Source organism: Centruroides vittatus, unplaced genomic scaffold (assembly GCF_030686945.1).
Source record: "Centruroides vittatus isolate TY-2023 unplaced genomic scaffold, ASM3068694v2 scaffold_944, whole genome shotgun sequence".
Lineage (NCBI taxonomy): Eukaryota > Metazoa > Arthropoda > Arachnida > Scorpiones > Buthidae > Centruroides > Centruroides vittatus.
Window position 1 is genome coordinate 2603763 of NW_027122722.1, and position 14180 is coordinate 2617942.

The following is a 14180-nucleotide window of genomic DNA, read 5'->3' on the forward strand; positions in this document are numbered from 1 at the left end:
TAAATTTTAAAATTTTTTGGCGGGCCGCACATAAAGTAACACTTATTAATAATTTACAAAACTTTATTTATAATAAACATTAGAATAAAAAAATATAAAATTTAAAAAAAAGTAAAGATTTCATATACAAATTTTAATGCAAAATAAAAACAAACAAGAAAAGAACAGAAAAACGAATTTACTTGAAATTTTTAATGAGAAATTTGGCACTGTTTTTTCGATACAAGCTGATCAATATCAGCCGGAATTGATGAGGTAGCTACACGTACGCAGCTTTCTAATCGTGCATCACTCAGTCTTGATCGGTGGTCATTTTTGATTAATTTCATGGTTGAAAATAATTGTTCGCAAACATACGTACTTCCGAACAGAGACATCATTTGCTTTGCATTTTTCGTCAAAAGCGGAAATTTCTCAGGGCTCACATAAGATTTATAAAAATTTTCGATGTTTACTGAGAAAAATACATTTTTTAAATCGGTATTATTCTGCATGTCAATCACTTCCATTTGAAAGTCTTCGGGAACTGTATCCACATCGATATTAAATGGCGAGGAAAACATTTTCATGGAAACCGCTGTCTTCTCAGCTTTGAACATTTGGAATCGTAATTGAAATTCGTTGATTAAAATGTCTATATATTGTGCGTATTTTTGAGAAGTAGTAACGTTTTCTTTTTCTAAATGTGGAAAGTGAGACACATTATTCTGCAAAAGATGCTGTTTCCACAATTTTAATTTGCGCTCAAAGCCCTGAATTTTATCATACAAATTGTGAATAAACTGTCCTTTGCCTTGAAGTTCCACATTAAGATCATTGAGATGCTGAGTCATGTCGATAAGAAACCCAAAATCGCACATCCATTCTTTATTACCAAAATGAGGAAAGGCATATCCCTTCATATCCAAGAACAATTGTATTTCGCTTTTTAAGTTGTATACTCTTTTTAGCATTGCACCTCTACTAAGCCAACGTACTTCGGTATTAAAAACCACGTCGCCATATTCAGTTTCTAAATCTTTCAGGAATTCTTTAAATTCACGGTGATTTAACGCGCGCGACTTTATAAAATTGATTAGTTTAATTATTGGTACTGTGACATTTGGCAAACTCAATCTTTTCGCACACAAATTTTCCTGGTGAATTATGCAGTGGTTAACGAATATTTCCCTTCCTGTGACCTTCTTAATGTCTTGAAATAGCCTTCCCGATACTCCTACCTCCATGCTTGACATTGCTCGTGCTCCATCTGTCGATATACCAATAATCTTTTCTAATGAAATTGAAAAATTTTCCAACACAGACTTTAGTTCATCGTACAGGTCTTTGCCGGTTGTAGTCCCTTGCATTGGAATCAGTGAACACAATTCTTCGGTAATATTAAATTTGGTGTCAATACCACGTAAAAATATAGCCAGTTGTGCTGTATCGCTAATATCGCAACTCTCATCAAGTGCCAAAGAACAGTATTCGAATTTTGCAATGCGTTCACGAAGCGTTGTTGCTATGTTCTCGGACAAGTCTTCAATTCTCCTTGCAATGGTGAATCTTGATAAACTAATGTTTGAAATAATATTTATTTTATCAGGAAATGCTATTTCTGCAACAGCAGTCAGACATTCTTTTATCATCTCTCCATCCGCAAAGGGTTTCATTTTTTTTGCCAGTATTTGACTGACAACAAAACTAGCCTTTACTGCCGTATTTGATAAAATAGCTTGATTTTTAAAAATAGCCTGTTGGTTTCCCAAGTTTTTCTCCATTTGATTAAACTTATCTATCCGGAGTTGTCCTGTTAAGTTTTTATATTGTTGTTCATGTTTTGTATCGTAATGCCTTTTTATGTTATATTCTTTTAATGTCGACACAGTCTCTGAGCATATTAAGCATACAGCTTTATCTTTGACGAAAGTGAAAAAATAATCAAATTTCCACTTTTCTTGGAAATGCCTGTGCTCATCCGCAACCTTCCGTTTTTTTTTGTTTGCTTTTCCGACATGCTATTATGGATTAAAAATTTGAAAGTTAAAAAAATTTGTAGGAAAACTTAATTTTGAATAAAAAAAACTCTAATATTACCTTTTTGACAATAATATTGCACTCACGCCTTTCAAGAAACACAAGAATTGCTAAAATTGCTAGTTAACAGCTTACCAGTCTGACTGATTGTGTGACAGAAGCAAACACAAACAAGCACAGACGCGGCGCGTTCGTATTGCATGTTTGAACAAGTCGCCGACAAGTGAGTAACTCGTCACAAAAAATTGTTTCGGTTTAGTATGTACTACCATTTTATTATAATTAATTTTATAACAATATATTGATGGGAGAAAGTCGATAAAATAAATTCAATTTTAGAAATGCTTGGCGGGCCGCATAAACATGTTTAACGGGCCGCGTGTTGCTCATCCCTGATCTAGATAATTATTGATAACATGTCTATTGTTTTAGATTGTTCTGCAGAAATCTGGGCAAAATCTTAATTAAAAAAAAATCAACAATTTGCTATATCCTATTTGAATTACTGTTTTATTTTACGAACATATGACAGCATGTAGCTAGGATAACTTAATCAGTGTGTGTTGGGCCGCGTTTCTTTATGCATCGCTCGAGAAGCGCTTTACAGCGGACACACTGAAACCCGTTTTTAAATGCAGCGCTGCAATGTAGCGAACCGTTTCTAAACGTTTGCTGCATGAGGTCGCTGAAGCAAAGATAAAGCAGCTTTTACTTCCGTTACACGTGTAAAGTAAAATGGACGCTTGTGTGTATAATACGATATTATGCTGCGAAAATAAAAAACTCGTTGTGACTGTTGATAAAAATATGGAAACATTAAGAAGGATTAAATTTTATAAAATGATTCTGAAAGTTGTCTAAAGAATAAGAAAATACTATATTTTAAATATAATTATACATCTCCTATCTCTCTACTTTGTTCACATTTTCGGAAAGAGATATGCTCAATTCTTTATATCTCTTTATTTAAATATTGTAGTTCTTTAACTAAAGCGCTACTTTCGGCTGTAACTGTGGAATTAAAGGAAAAGATATGGCATCTATGTTTAGCTCGAGCAGAAAGCGTTTCTAAACTATGATGCAGCGACGTGTAGCAATAGCTGCTCGTGACGTCATTTTCGCTGCATAAAGAAACGCGGCCTTGTTATGGTCTAGAGTACCTAGATATCAGAGTAACGACATACGAGTCATCGCCGCCATGTTCTGTCGACTGTCAACACGTGGTCTATGGGTTTACATTAAGAAATGACGATTTTTTTTAGTTTAATAAAGCATTTTTACGAATAAAATGTTTTATTTCATCGTCATTTCTTAATGTAAACCCATAGACCACGTGTTGACAGTCGACATAACACGGCGGCGATGACTCGTATGTCGCTACTCTGATATCTAGGTACTCTATTATGGTCCGTTGTGTGACTCTATCTAGCGGGAGAAAATATTTTCGCTTGGACACAACTCCTCAATGGGATTTCCACCATTTGACTAGGCTGTTCTTATTGTAGGCTGTGGTAAAACTAACGCGTTTATCGTACTGTACCATCGATGTCCAGGAACTCGTTGTACAGTACGTTAAATAAAAAAGAATGTAGCGGGTGTGGTTTAAAATATAGTCTTAGACAAAGTTTAAACGGGCGTATTAGGACAAGCGAGCACATTAGAGGCGACGACGGCAGCGTTTTTTAAGTTATGGCAACGCGACACTTGGGCGATCTGCCTAGGGGGAACGTCCTGGAGGCAGTGGCGTAGCTAGGGGGGTGCGGTAGGTGCGGTCCGCACCGGGCCCCTGGAAAGCGATAGGCCTATGGGGGCCCCAAAATCACAGGAAAAAAAGACCCGAAAATTTTTTCACGGCAATCAGAACAAAGCAAAATTTGGCATTTGGCTGTTCGAGCTGCTGGGGCCCCTATTACACAGGAAAACCAGCAACTTAACTGTAATCTAGTTATACACTATATAAACCACTACACAAAAATATTTTAGTCAGCCGTTTACGTAAACAAAACAAACAAAAAAAAAATACCTAACGCATCATTCATCAAACGAAAGAAGCGAACGTCTAAACGCAATGCTTTCAACCGAATAAATAAATTCAAAAGCTAAAAATTTACTTGTTTTTGCTTGGACGTTCCCGATTTCCATTATGGGAAAAAGGCCCCCTGCTGAAAAATTCTTTTTCGGGGCCCACAAATCTGGTTCCGCACCGTGCCCGGAGAACCCCAGCTACGCCACTGCCGGGAAGACTTTTTAACGGAAACCAGCCCCTATTTAGGAGTTACAGACGTGGAGAAAACCTGGAAAACTCCACGCGGCCAGCCCGTCGGAGCGAGGCGCGAACCCATGACCGAACTCCCAGTGTTCAGGATACGAAGACCGCTTGGCCACTGGTGGACCACGACGGCAGTGAGAAAAATATTAAAGTATTTAAGTGCGGGTTATGTTTACCTACGTATCATAAAAAATAAGTTTTTTAATATCGATATCCCCAATATCGGTACGTATTGTTCTATCGGAGACGTGGACAGAAGAACGACGAAGAAAAACGAAACTTGTTACGAACGGAAGGGTGGACGAAGGTGGATTTAGACAGAGTTCGAATGTCCAGTTACCAAGGCGATTTGTTAGCCACTTCCAGGGGTGGAAAATGTGTTCGATATTCTTGAATTTATATCATTTATGATCTAAGTGACTGATAAAAATCGATGTAGGGATTTGTCTGCTTTGTAGTAATCGAGTAGGTGTAATTTTTCCAACATATTTGCTTTTTTCAATAGCGAGGTTGAGGCCGAAGTTTTCAACGCGAAAACGTGTACGTCGGACGTTCAGCACCGCTTTCCTGTAAGCCTAGAAGTTTGACAATGGCGTTTGGAATGTCGAGCATGAGTCCACTGACTTTTCAAACCCCATTGTCAAACTTCTAGGTTTACAAGAAAGCGGCGCTGAACGTCGGACGTACACGTTTTCGCGTTTAAAACTTCGGCGTCAACCTCGCTAATAAATGATTTATAAAAAAATTACACCTAAGCCAGCACAAAGTTAGTAAGATTGTAAATGATGTCGTAAATGCCAGAACACCAAATATCTTCTACATCTTTTCCCGGCAAATCGTCTTCGTAACACGATCTTTGAACTTTCATTCCAATAAAAGTCGTTGTCGTAACCGTTTTAAGTTTCTTTTTTGTTACTACTGTTTTACGGTTTTTGTGAAATGAATGAATAACTCCGGAAAAGTTTATTGTTTCTGAGTACCGTAAGCTTGATTCCAAAAATAGGACAGAAGTTTAAATAACATTAATACGTATGACGGTAAGTGACGATTGACAACTTGATTAGTGTTTTCTAACAGATAAACGGTATCGTTCGGCTTTTTACGACCCGTTCTCCTGCCCGTTCCTATTTTCGGCGTCTTTATTCGACGCCTGCGATGGAAATTAGTCCTCCGAAAGATTATTTGAACAGATTGCTTTAGTTTTAAAATATTTCCTACGTAATTAATTTTATCGGAATATTAAAGCGCGGGACTTTACGCTTTCGTAAGGTCGGTTGTGGACGGCAGCGTCCATTATTTAGTGTCCGCTATTTAGAGGTAAATGTAATAGATGTAGATGTCCCATTTGAAGGGTCCGGGAATTGTAAAAACGCCCGTCAAGTAGAGGTACCGTTATTCGGGAGTGTCCGTTAACGGAAGTTTCGCCGTATTATGATTTCTCGTTTACAGATCTGACGTAACTCTGGAATGGTAGAAGTTGGTAACCAGAAAAGATTTCCAGAAGCCTTTTTAGAGTGAGAAAATATCGATCTTTTATTTTATTCATAATTGCATCTTGTAATCTTACGATTTAGAGCATTCCGTTCTAAACATTATCGTATTTCTTTATAGAGAAATCATTCATTTACAAGTAAGATGTCTATAAAAAAGTTAAGTTATTTTCTTTTTTAATTAATAGTTATTACGATTAAAGCATTCGTAATTTGTAATTATGACCAGATAATACCACAAATTAGAGTACTCTATTACAAATTGGCTATTGGCGCCATTTGCCGCAGCGGCAAAATTTAGAACTAATGCGCGCTCGGGGTCTAGACGTTTATGGCCGCTAGGGGTAAACATGGCGGCGTTGACAGTCGGTCTTCTGATGGTCGGAGCATGTTTACGTCTGTTGCTGATAAATTCGGAATTACGCGACAAATTAGTCGACAGGATAGAAATATCGACTCCTCTTAATTCTTGGAAGAGAGGTGATTCCGATCTTTAAATCATTTCGTCAATTACCTGCGTACGTTCTCATAGTTTCCGGAACGACGGACGCGTCTCGTCTGCCTAAATAACGTGCCACGTACGCGTTACGTCGTGCGGATTAAAAATAATGCGAAAGTGATTTTTTTATAACCGGAGTTCGCACAATGGGTTGACGGCGCCAGGGTAGCCGACGTCCACGCGCGAATTAAATTTAGACGCCTCTGTATTGTCTGTATGTATGCGCGTGTTTATTAATGTACCCCGGCGCGTACGTACACCCGCTACCCTCGTCTGGATATTTATAAATATCGTTATAGGAACGTTTTAAAGTCTTATTAATCGACGCTAATACGTTTGCGTATACTGTGTGTGTGTGATTACTCCTAAAATCAATGAGACGACAATTATTACTCTGACCTATTAGCTTTATTTACGAAAATGCCTCTGCTCTATGGTGTTTGGTGTGAAAATGGAGGCGTAGAGTCAGTATGGGCATTCGCATGCTGTTCTGCCCGAAAGACTGTGCCAACTGTGCTTTTGTGGAAAGGCAGACTTCGTGTCGTCAGTGTGTGTCGCAGATGATTATTAGAAAGGTTGAGACCAAAGTTTTAAACGTGAAAATGTGTATGTCGGACGTTCAGTGCCACTTTCCTGTAAGCGTAGAAGTTTGACAATGGTGTTTGGAAAGTCAGTGGAATCATGCTCGACATTCCAAATGCCATTGTCAAACTTCGGCTTACAGGAAAGTGGCACTGAACGTCCGATGTACACGTTTTCGCATTTGAAACTTTGGCTTCAACCTCACTATCATGGCTAAATATGAGAATTATAGAAGCCTTTGTCTTTTCGATTGTTTGCTTTGGCAGAATTTTGAATTAATTTGTCATTTGGTGCTGGACATAAATGGTATCAAGATCAAAGCATCGGAGTTTGCAGACAATTGGACCATGTTGGCAGAGAGTCCCAACCCGTAAGAAGTGCCGCAGAAGAGGTCGGTGGTATGGTAAAAAATCATGGCGTGAAAATCGACATTGCTGAGTTCGGACATACGGTCTTATTGAAAATATTGCATTACGTAAATATAATGATGACTTCAAACCGGTTGATAAATTTATTTATCTGGGGTGCGTGATGACTCTGTAGGTCTGGAGACATGTCGCATTGGCTGGGCCAACCTTCTGAAATGAGGTAGAACTCTGATTGATGAAAATAAAGTTGAGAAATAGAATTCTGCACGTTTTCGTGGGGAGCATCACATTCCCTACTCTGTGGAGACGTAGATGCTGAATGAGGGAGAACGTGATCTATCAGCCTTCAAGTCTCTGTGTTACTGCGGAATGCTTAAGGTTGAGCAGATGGACGGAAACCAGAATGCCAAAGTACTGCCGTGGGAGGGAGTGAATGAGTTGATATTGAAAACTGTCCGAATCGGATGCCTGCAGTGGGGGGATGCAATGTGACAGTCTGCTAAATGTGATGGAGGAAGGATGTCCTGGGCGAGAAAAGTGCAGGTGGACCGTTGTCTGCCTTTCCTGGGTGGGTGTGTTGTGATGATGCTGTTAACTACCTTACTGCAAAATATGTGGTGTAGAATGGAATCTTGTGGTAACTGGTCACGGCAAGATTCTAGGTCTGAATGAGGAGGTTGGGACCTTGACAGGGCGTTAGAGCATATTAATAGGAACAAAAAAAGTCTAATAAACTATGGGTGTACGGGCGACCCTTCGCGAGATATAGCCCTCGAAAGATGCGCCTACGTCAGTTCCGGCCTCGCTATCGCGATCGGGAGTCACGTCGCTTGCCGTTAAAATTGCCTTTAGAAGACGTTTCCCCCCTTTTTTTACTTCGTTCAAGAACTACCGTGAATCGATCACTAGTTTAGCACATGGCAGCGTGTGGTGGCGCCCGTACGAGAGGTCAGTCCGGCCGCCATGTTTGCTGCCATAAGTAACATTGATTTTTCGTCTCCGGTCCAAAAATAGGGTACCGTTGAACTCGTCTCGGTCCCCTGAGTTCAAATATATAATCAAAGTCCTGAAATTCTATAAGGAGTAATCTATAGTACACCGAATAGGGCTTGCTGCCTGTTAAACGCGCGATAGGCTTAGCGGAGAAAGCGGCGTCAGTTCCGACGTCGATAGTCATTTTGGGGGCCTATATCTCGCGAAGGGTTGCCCGTACACCCATGGTTTATTAGACTTTTTTTGTTCCTATCGGTATGCTCTACAGCTCTGTTAAAGTCCCAACCTCCTCATTCGGACCTAGAATTGTACCCTGGTCACTGTGGAGAATGAAGGGTTGCGAGACTGGCCTACCATGGAATAGAATGGCTCATAGATTTAAATTTTGTGGACTAGGTGATATTGCTAGACTAGTGAGTTGTTCCTGAGCCATCATAGAGGGTGTACACATTTTAAGTTTTAATTTTGAAAACTCCTTTCTGGGTTTGCTACCGATACTGGCAATGTTGCAAAACTTCTCAGAGTAATAAATGCAGTTGTAACACTATTTTACAAATTATATTTACATGTGTATGATGGGACATCTAATGAAGTATTTTCTGGAATTTTCCTCACTATTATTTCTTGTAATATGTAAATTAAGTTAACACTAAATATATTTATATGTAATAGTAAAATATTTATTTAATATGAAATTAAACAGTAGTTTGTTGGAATTAAAAAATCAGAAAGATTTAACAGTTTATCTTTGTTTATGAATATGGTTAGCGTCTCCTGTATCTCAGCACTCCTAGGCAATTGCTCGAGTTCGCCTAATGGTGAAATCAGCCCCGTTTGGCATGTATTATTGTCATTTAGACACCATGTTTAGAATGAAAAATATGATTATTCCACATTCACCAACAACGGTACTCCTGCTTACTGACATTAAGAGAATTTATTTTGAAAATAACTGCTGACAACAGTGGTAAAAAATAAAAACAATGTTAATTACACTCAGACATGCAGAGATATTGGCAATGGTTTGCTTCCTTCAGAGTAAAGCCTCCTTTCTCAATTGTGGTGTCAAAATGATAGTAGTGAGTACTTAAAATGCCTCAAACTATATAACTTTATGGTACAAAAAAACTAAATTTTTGAATAATCATCATCTTTTTACGTTTGTGTTGTAATAGCATAAGAGAGTTATATATGTAGAACTAATATCTCAAATACTGTAGTAGAGATAACAGAGACTTATTACACTGCTACTGGTAACATCAAAATGACACTTCTGTCATCAGAAAGCAACTTTATTACTGGTATGCATTTCAGTACACAAGACCCTCATCAGCCATACATAAAAATATATAGATATCTACAACAAAAAATATTATGTTTATATACAATTGAAATAATTCAAAAAGTTTGACTCCATTACAAAAGAAAATTTCTTGATACCAACCTGTTATAGAACAAATTTGCAGAGAAATTAACAATAATTACAATCTACAATTTAAAATAATTTTAAAAATCAATTTTAAACATCTATAAATGTATACATATAATACCGGTTTACAAACTGAGCTGTTCAAGATTTATTTCCACCCACATTGCACAGTACCACGAGGATTAAATTATAAACAGGCCTAAATTAATATAATTTAAGTCCCATTACAAAGATTTTAATTATATATCATCTGTTTAAAAAACACTCAGCTACAATATCTAAAATGAAAATCTGTTGATAATCTGCTATCTAGCGGTTGTGATTACAATTCACATTACAGTATCGTGCAGTTGTTATTAACCTTCCCCCCATTGGGTAAAAATGACATCTAGGATTTACATATTACTCTTCCTTCATTATTATTTATTCTATATTTTTCAACATCTAGTATTCTTAAATGCTCAGAAAAAGATTGGGAACTGCTAAACTACAGTGTGAGATATATTACTACTATATTTATTAAGCATATCAATGCTTGATTCAAAATAATTTGTTTGACTATATCAAGAACTCTAACGAATAGTAAAAAATATAAATGATGTGTCTTTGAATTATTCTACAGAGGTTGATCCACTAATGGTTAATTTTGCATTTACAAAAAAAAGAGAGATTTTAAAACAGTTAAATTTAGATATTATTTATTGACTTACTGCTACTTTTATTTTATTGCAATTTATATTCATTAATTTCATATCCATAATTGTCATGGCAATTCTCTAGAATCATTCGAAACTTCTAGTTTAGTGGAAACATTAACTAAATCTTTAAAATCTTTGCTAGATTTTAAGGATTTAGATTATCATTATTTATTATATATTACATTCAGTTAAGTATGTTTTACTAGTAATAGTGTAAATTGAGCTATTTCTTAACTTTTTATTGAAATGTAAAAATGATTACCTGTTAGAATAAAAAAAAATTCTATCAATAAATTTATGATAATTAGTACTTTAATCTTTTTTCATATACTTTACATTAATAATTTTAAAAATATTGAATTAATGCATTAGAATTTTAAATGGAATTTCTTATACTCCTCAAAATATTTTCATCTGTGTTGTTAATGACTAATTAATTTAAATATATGATGTAAAGTTGCTTGTGAAAAGCCAGACTTTTCTAACTTTTTTAATGTACTTATTTCAATAGATTATTATTTTTAGCATGCTCTACTGTAGTGGTGAAGTGCTTATGCTAGAACTTTTGTGTGTGTGTCAGATGTGCACGTGCATGCTCTGTTCAATCCATTTTTTGTGCATGTCCACCCACGTGCTTGCGCAAAAGGGAACTGAATGTTTTCGTTTATGGTCACTGTAAGCTATAGTAAAAACTATGTGGTTCCTCTGAAATGTACAAACCACATCCCCTATTGTATATTCGGTGAAAAATTCTTCTGAACAACTACTTGATTCCAAGAATTTATAAAATTTATTTTAAACAAAATTAATATTTGATTTGTTTTGTGGAGCGTGCTGTCAGATCGGCTTGACCAAACTTGTTTAGTTATCTTTTACCACCAAATGGAATGGGTCTTCAAGTACCAGTTTGCCCTACCTGTAACATGTCGTGTTTACGTGTCCAGAGATGCCAGTTTTGCGTATCTTGCTCTTTGTTTATTCAAGTTGCAGTGAATGGATCCAAAGATTTATTACACTGCAATTTTTTTTACTTTAAAAATATGTGTAAAATAAATTGTATAATTATTAATTTGGTTTTTGTGTTGTTTTATTTGCATTTATATTGTTTTGGACTTGTTGCTGTGGGGACGTATTTTGTCCTCTGTCAACTGTGTCTGTAAGTTTTTTAATGAAATAAAATACATACACTGATAAATTTTTTAATTCAGTTTTTTGATGTTGAATTTGAGCATATCAATCACTGAATAATAAAATGGAAAATTGTATTATTTTATATATTGAATTATAATTATTTAATAAAATTAAATGTGTATTTTTATTTTCAGCTGTTGAAGGTGTACATCTTGACATTCAAGGAATATCACCTTACAGTGGAGATACTTTTCATGAAGTTAGTTAATTTTGATTTTTATATACTTTGATTTTGTTACCATGTTTTATTTTTATAGGGAAAGCTATAAATTAATTATTATCAATAAGGAAATATACTGTGTATTGTTTTTTTTCTGTACTAATAAGAAGAGTTTTGAATTTTAGGTACTTTGTATATATGTACAGTTAACTTTTGTATAATGTGATCCCGATATAGTGAATTTGTATAATGCGATGAAAAAATTGTGATCCATACAAAATTTGAATTTTGTTGTGCAGAGGTAGATCTCTGGCCTCTGTTGGAGTTAGAAAGACATTGCAGGAGTGCCGAGTTGTCAGAGACCCCTTTTAAGTGGTTGTTTGAATAAGAAAAGAATAATTTTTCACTTTTCATTTAGGACAGAAATTTTTTGCCAGTTAAATTAAGAATCCGTTAAATTGAGGGCATTTAGTAGTAGCTGTATATTTCATAACGTAGAATTGGAATTCCCAGTGACACTTTTTTACAGGATTATTCTAGATTGCAACAGTTGGAGCATAAATTGTCTGTAAGAAATATATAAATTAAACAAAATGCCAAAGAAAAAGGACATTTAAACTTTTCACTTTGGACCAGGAAATACATGGACCCGACTCCTTTAACAATGTGTTTCTGAGAATAGTTTGGAAATTGATCTGAAAATGTTAGGCATTTTAACTGAAATTTTCTAGAAAGTTGATGACTTGATTTTAAAATTATTTTAACTAATTAAAATATTTTACTTTTCATGATTTTTATTAGTATAAGAAATGTTAGAATACTCAACTTAAATAATTATTTCAGTTTTTAACAATTGTTTAGAATAGTCAAAATAAATTAGTAGTTTTGAAAATAAAAAGATCTTCCTGCATTGTCTGTGTAGGTGGATTGGTTTTTCTTGACAAAAGAGGGTTGTCAAGCTTTTGCTTCCATGGACCTTCTTTATTGCTTGATTACTTTCCAATTTTTTTCCAAATTCATTCTGCTGTTTTGCCTGGCTTAACAATTATTTTTGGTTTTGTACTTTTAAAATTAAACTCACAAATTTTGTTTTTAATGAATTTTCTGCATTGTGTCAATTATCTTGAGGTTCTGTTTTGAGTTACCTGTTTTTTATTTTGTTGTTTCTTCTAATATGGTTGCTTATGTTGATGATTTTAAGCCAATAAATTCTTATTCTTTTGAATTACAATATGATTAAATAAAATTGTTGATCAATTAGAATTATATAATCTTAGTATCAATATAAATAAAACTGTAGCAATGTGTTATTTCCTTTTATGAAATTGCATCAATATACTTTTCCATTGGTAAATGACGTATTAATTTAGTCCATTCATACCATTAATGATTTAGGTGTCATTTTTGATAAAAAGTTAATATATTAAAACTTAAATTAAAAGTTAATAATATTTAATAATGTGATAATTAATAATATCACCAGTGGTGTAGCTAGCATGGGTGACACCCGGTGCGGATATCGTGGTTTCACTCTTTTTAACTCTTTTATAAAACACTGTTGAATTGTAATATCTTCGCACTCGGGCAACTTGAACGCTATATTGAATATGGAATGTCGCGACGTATGAGTTTAGATTTATAGAATAAATCACAGTAAGATTTTCAGCTGGTGCGAGCTCTCGTGGCGTCTCCTTATAGCGAAGAAACTGTCATGGGAGGCAAGCTGTTCACCTTTTTTTTATTTTTTAGGTACAGGCCTACCGGATGTCACCCCTACACGGGTGACATTCCGGGCGGGCCGCCCCCACAGCCCCCTAGCTATGCCTATGAATATCACATTGACTGACTTTCTAAAAAATGGCAGTATGCAGATATCCTTTGGCATCGCAGTTGCCTTATTATGTTCCACTCTGCCCTGAGAGCCCTTTTTTTGTGAATTTTCAATTCGTTATTGACTGTTGTTTGCCTATTTAGTTTACCACCTCATCTTCATTACTTTGTAAAATCTTATCTGAAGTAAGGTATATTTACTTTTTAATAAACTATCTAATTTACCTTTGACTGATTCTGGAAAGGTTGCTAGGGCTAGATTGGGTTTCGTAAATTTACTCATCATATTGCTTATTTTGATACACTGTTATTTTATAAATATTTAAGTGGTTTTTTAAATTTCAAATGATTTGCTCTTAGACGTCTAAATAGAATTACCAGGAATGATTTGTGTCATGGTCTTCCTTTTTACATCTTAATTTGTCTGAGATCTTTCCATCTGCATGTCTTTTTTTTATTTTAAGCATGTTAAATTGGCACATAAAAAGAATCTTTATAATTAACACTGATGTTCAGTTTTACTGATTGTTTTGTTTGTATTCTATCGTGTGTATTTTGCAGATATTTTGTTTTTTTGGTTGTTATATTTTATTGTTGTATATGGGGCCATCATTCCTTTCCTTTTTGTCATTATCATGTACATTTGTAAGTA

At 35.4% G+C, this 14180-nt stretch overlaps 1 protein-coding gene across 1 annotated transcript in view; it reads left to right on the forward strand.

Moving 5' to 3' along the window:
* Positions 1–6128: 6128 nt before the first annotated feature.
* PIG-U (phosphatidylinositol glycan anchor biosynthesis class U) overlaps positions 6129–14180 on the forward strand; it is a 50590-nt gene continuing 42538 nt past the window's right edge. Inside the window, exons 1-2 of the mRNA XM_067288900.1 lie at positions 6129–6258; positions 11673–11737. Of these exons, the coding sequence (XP_067145001.1) occupies positions 6129–6258; positions 11673–11737 (195 nt within the window). The remainder of the gene's footprint in view (positions 6259–11672; positions 11738–14180) is intronic.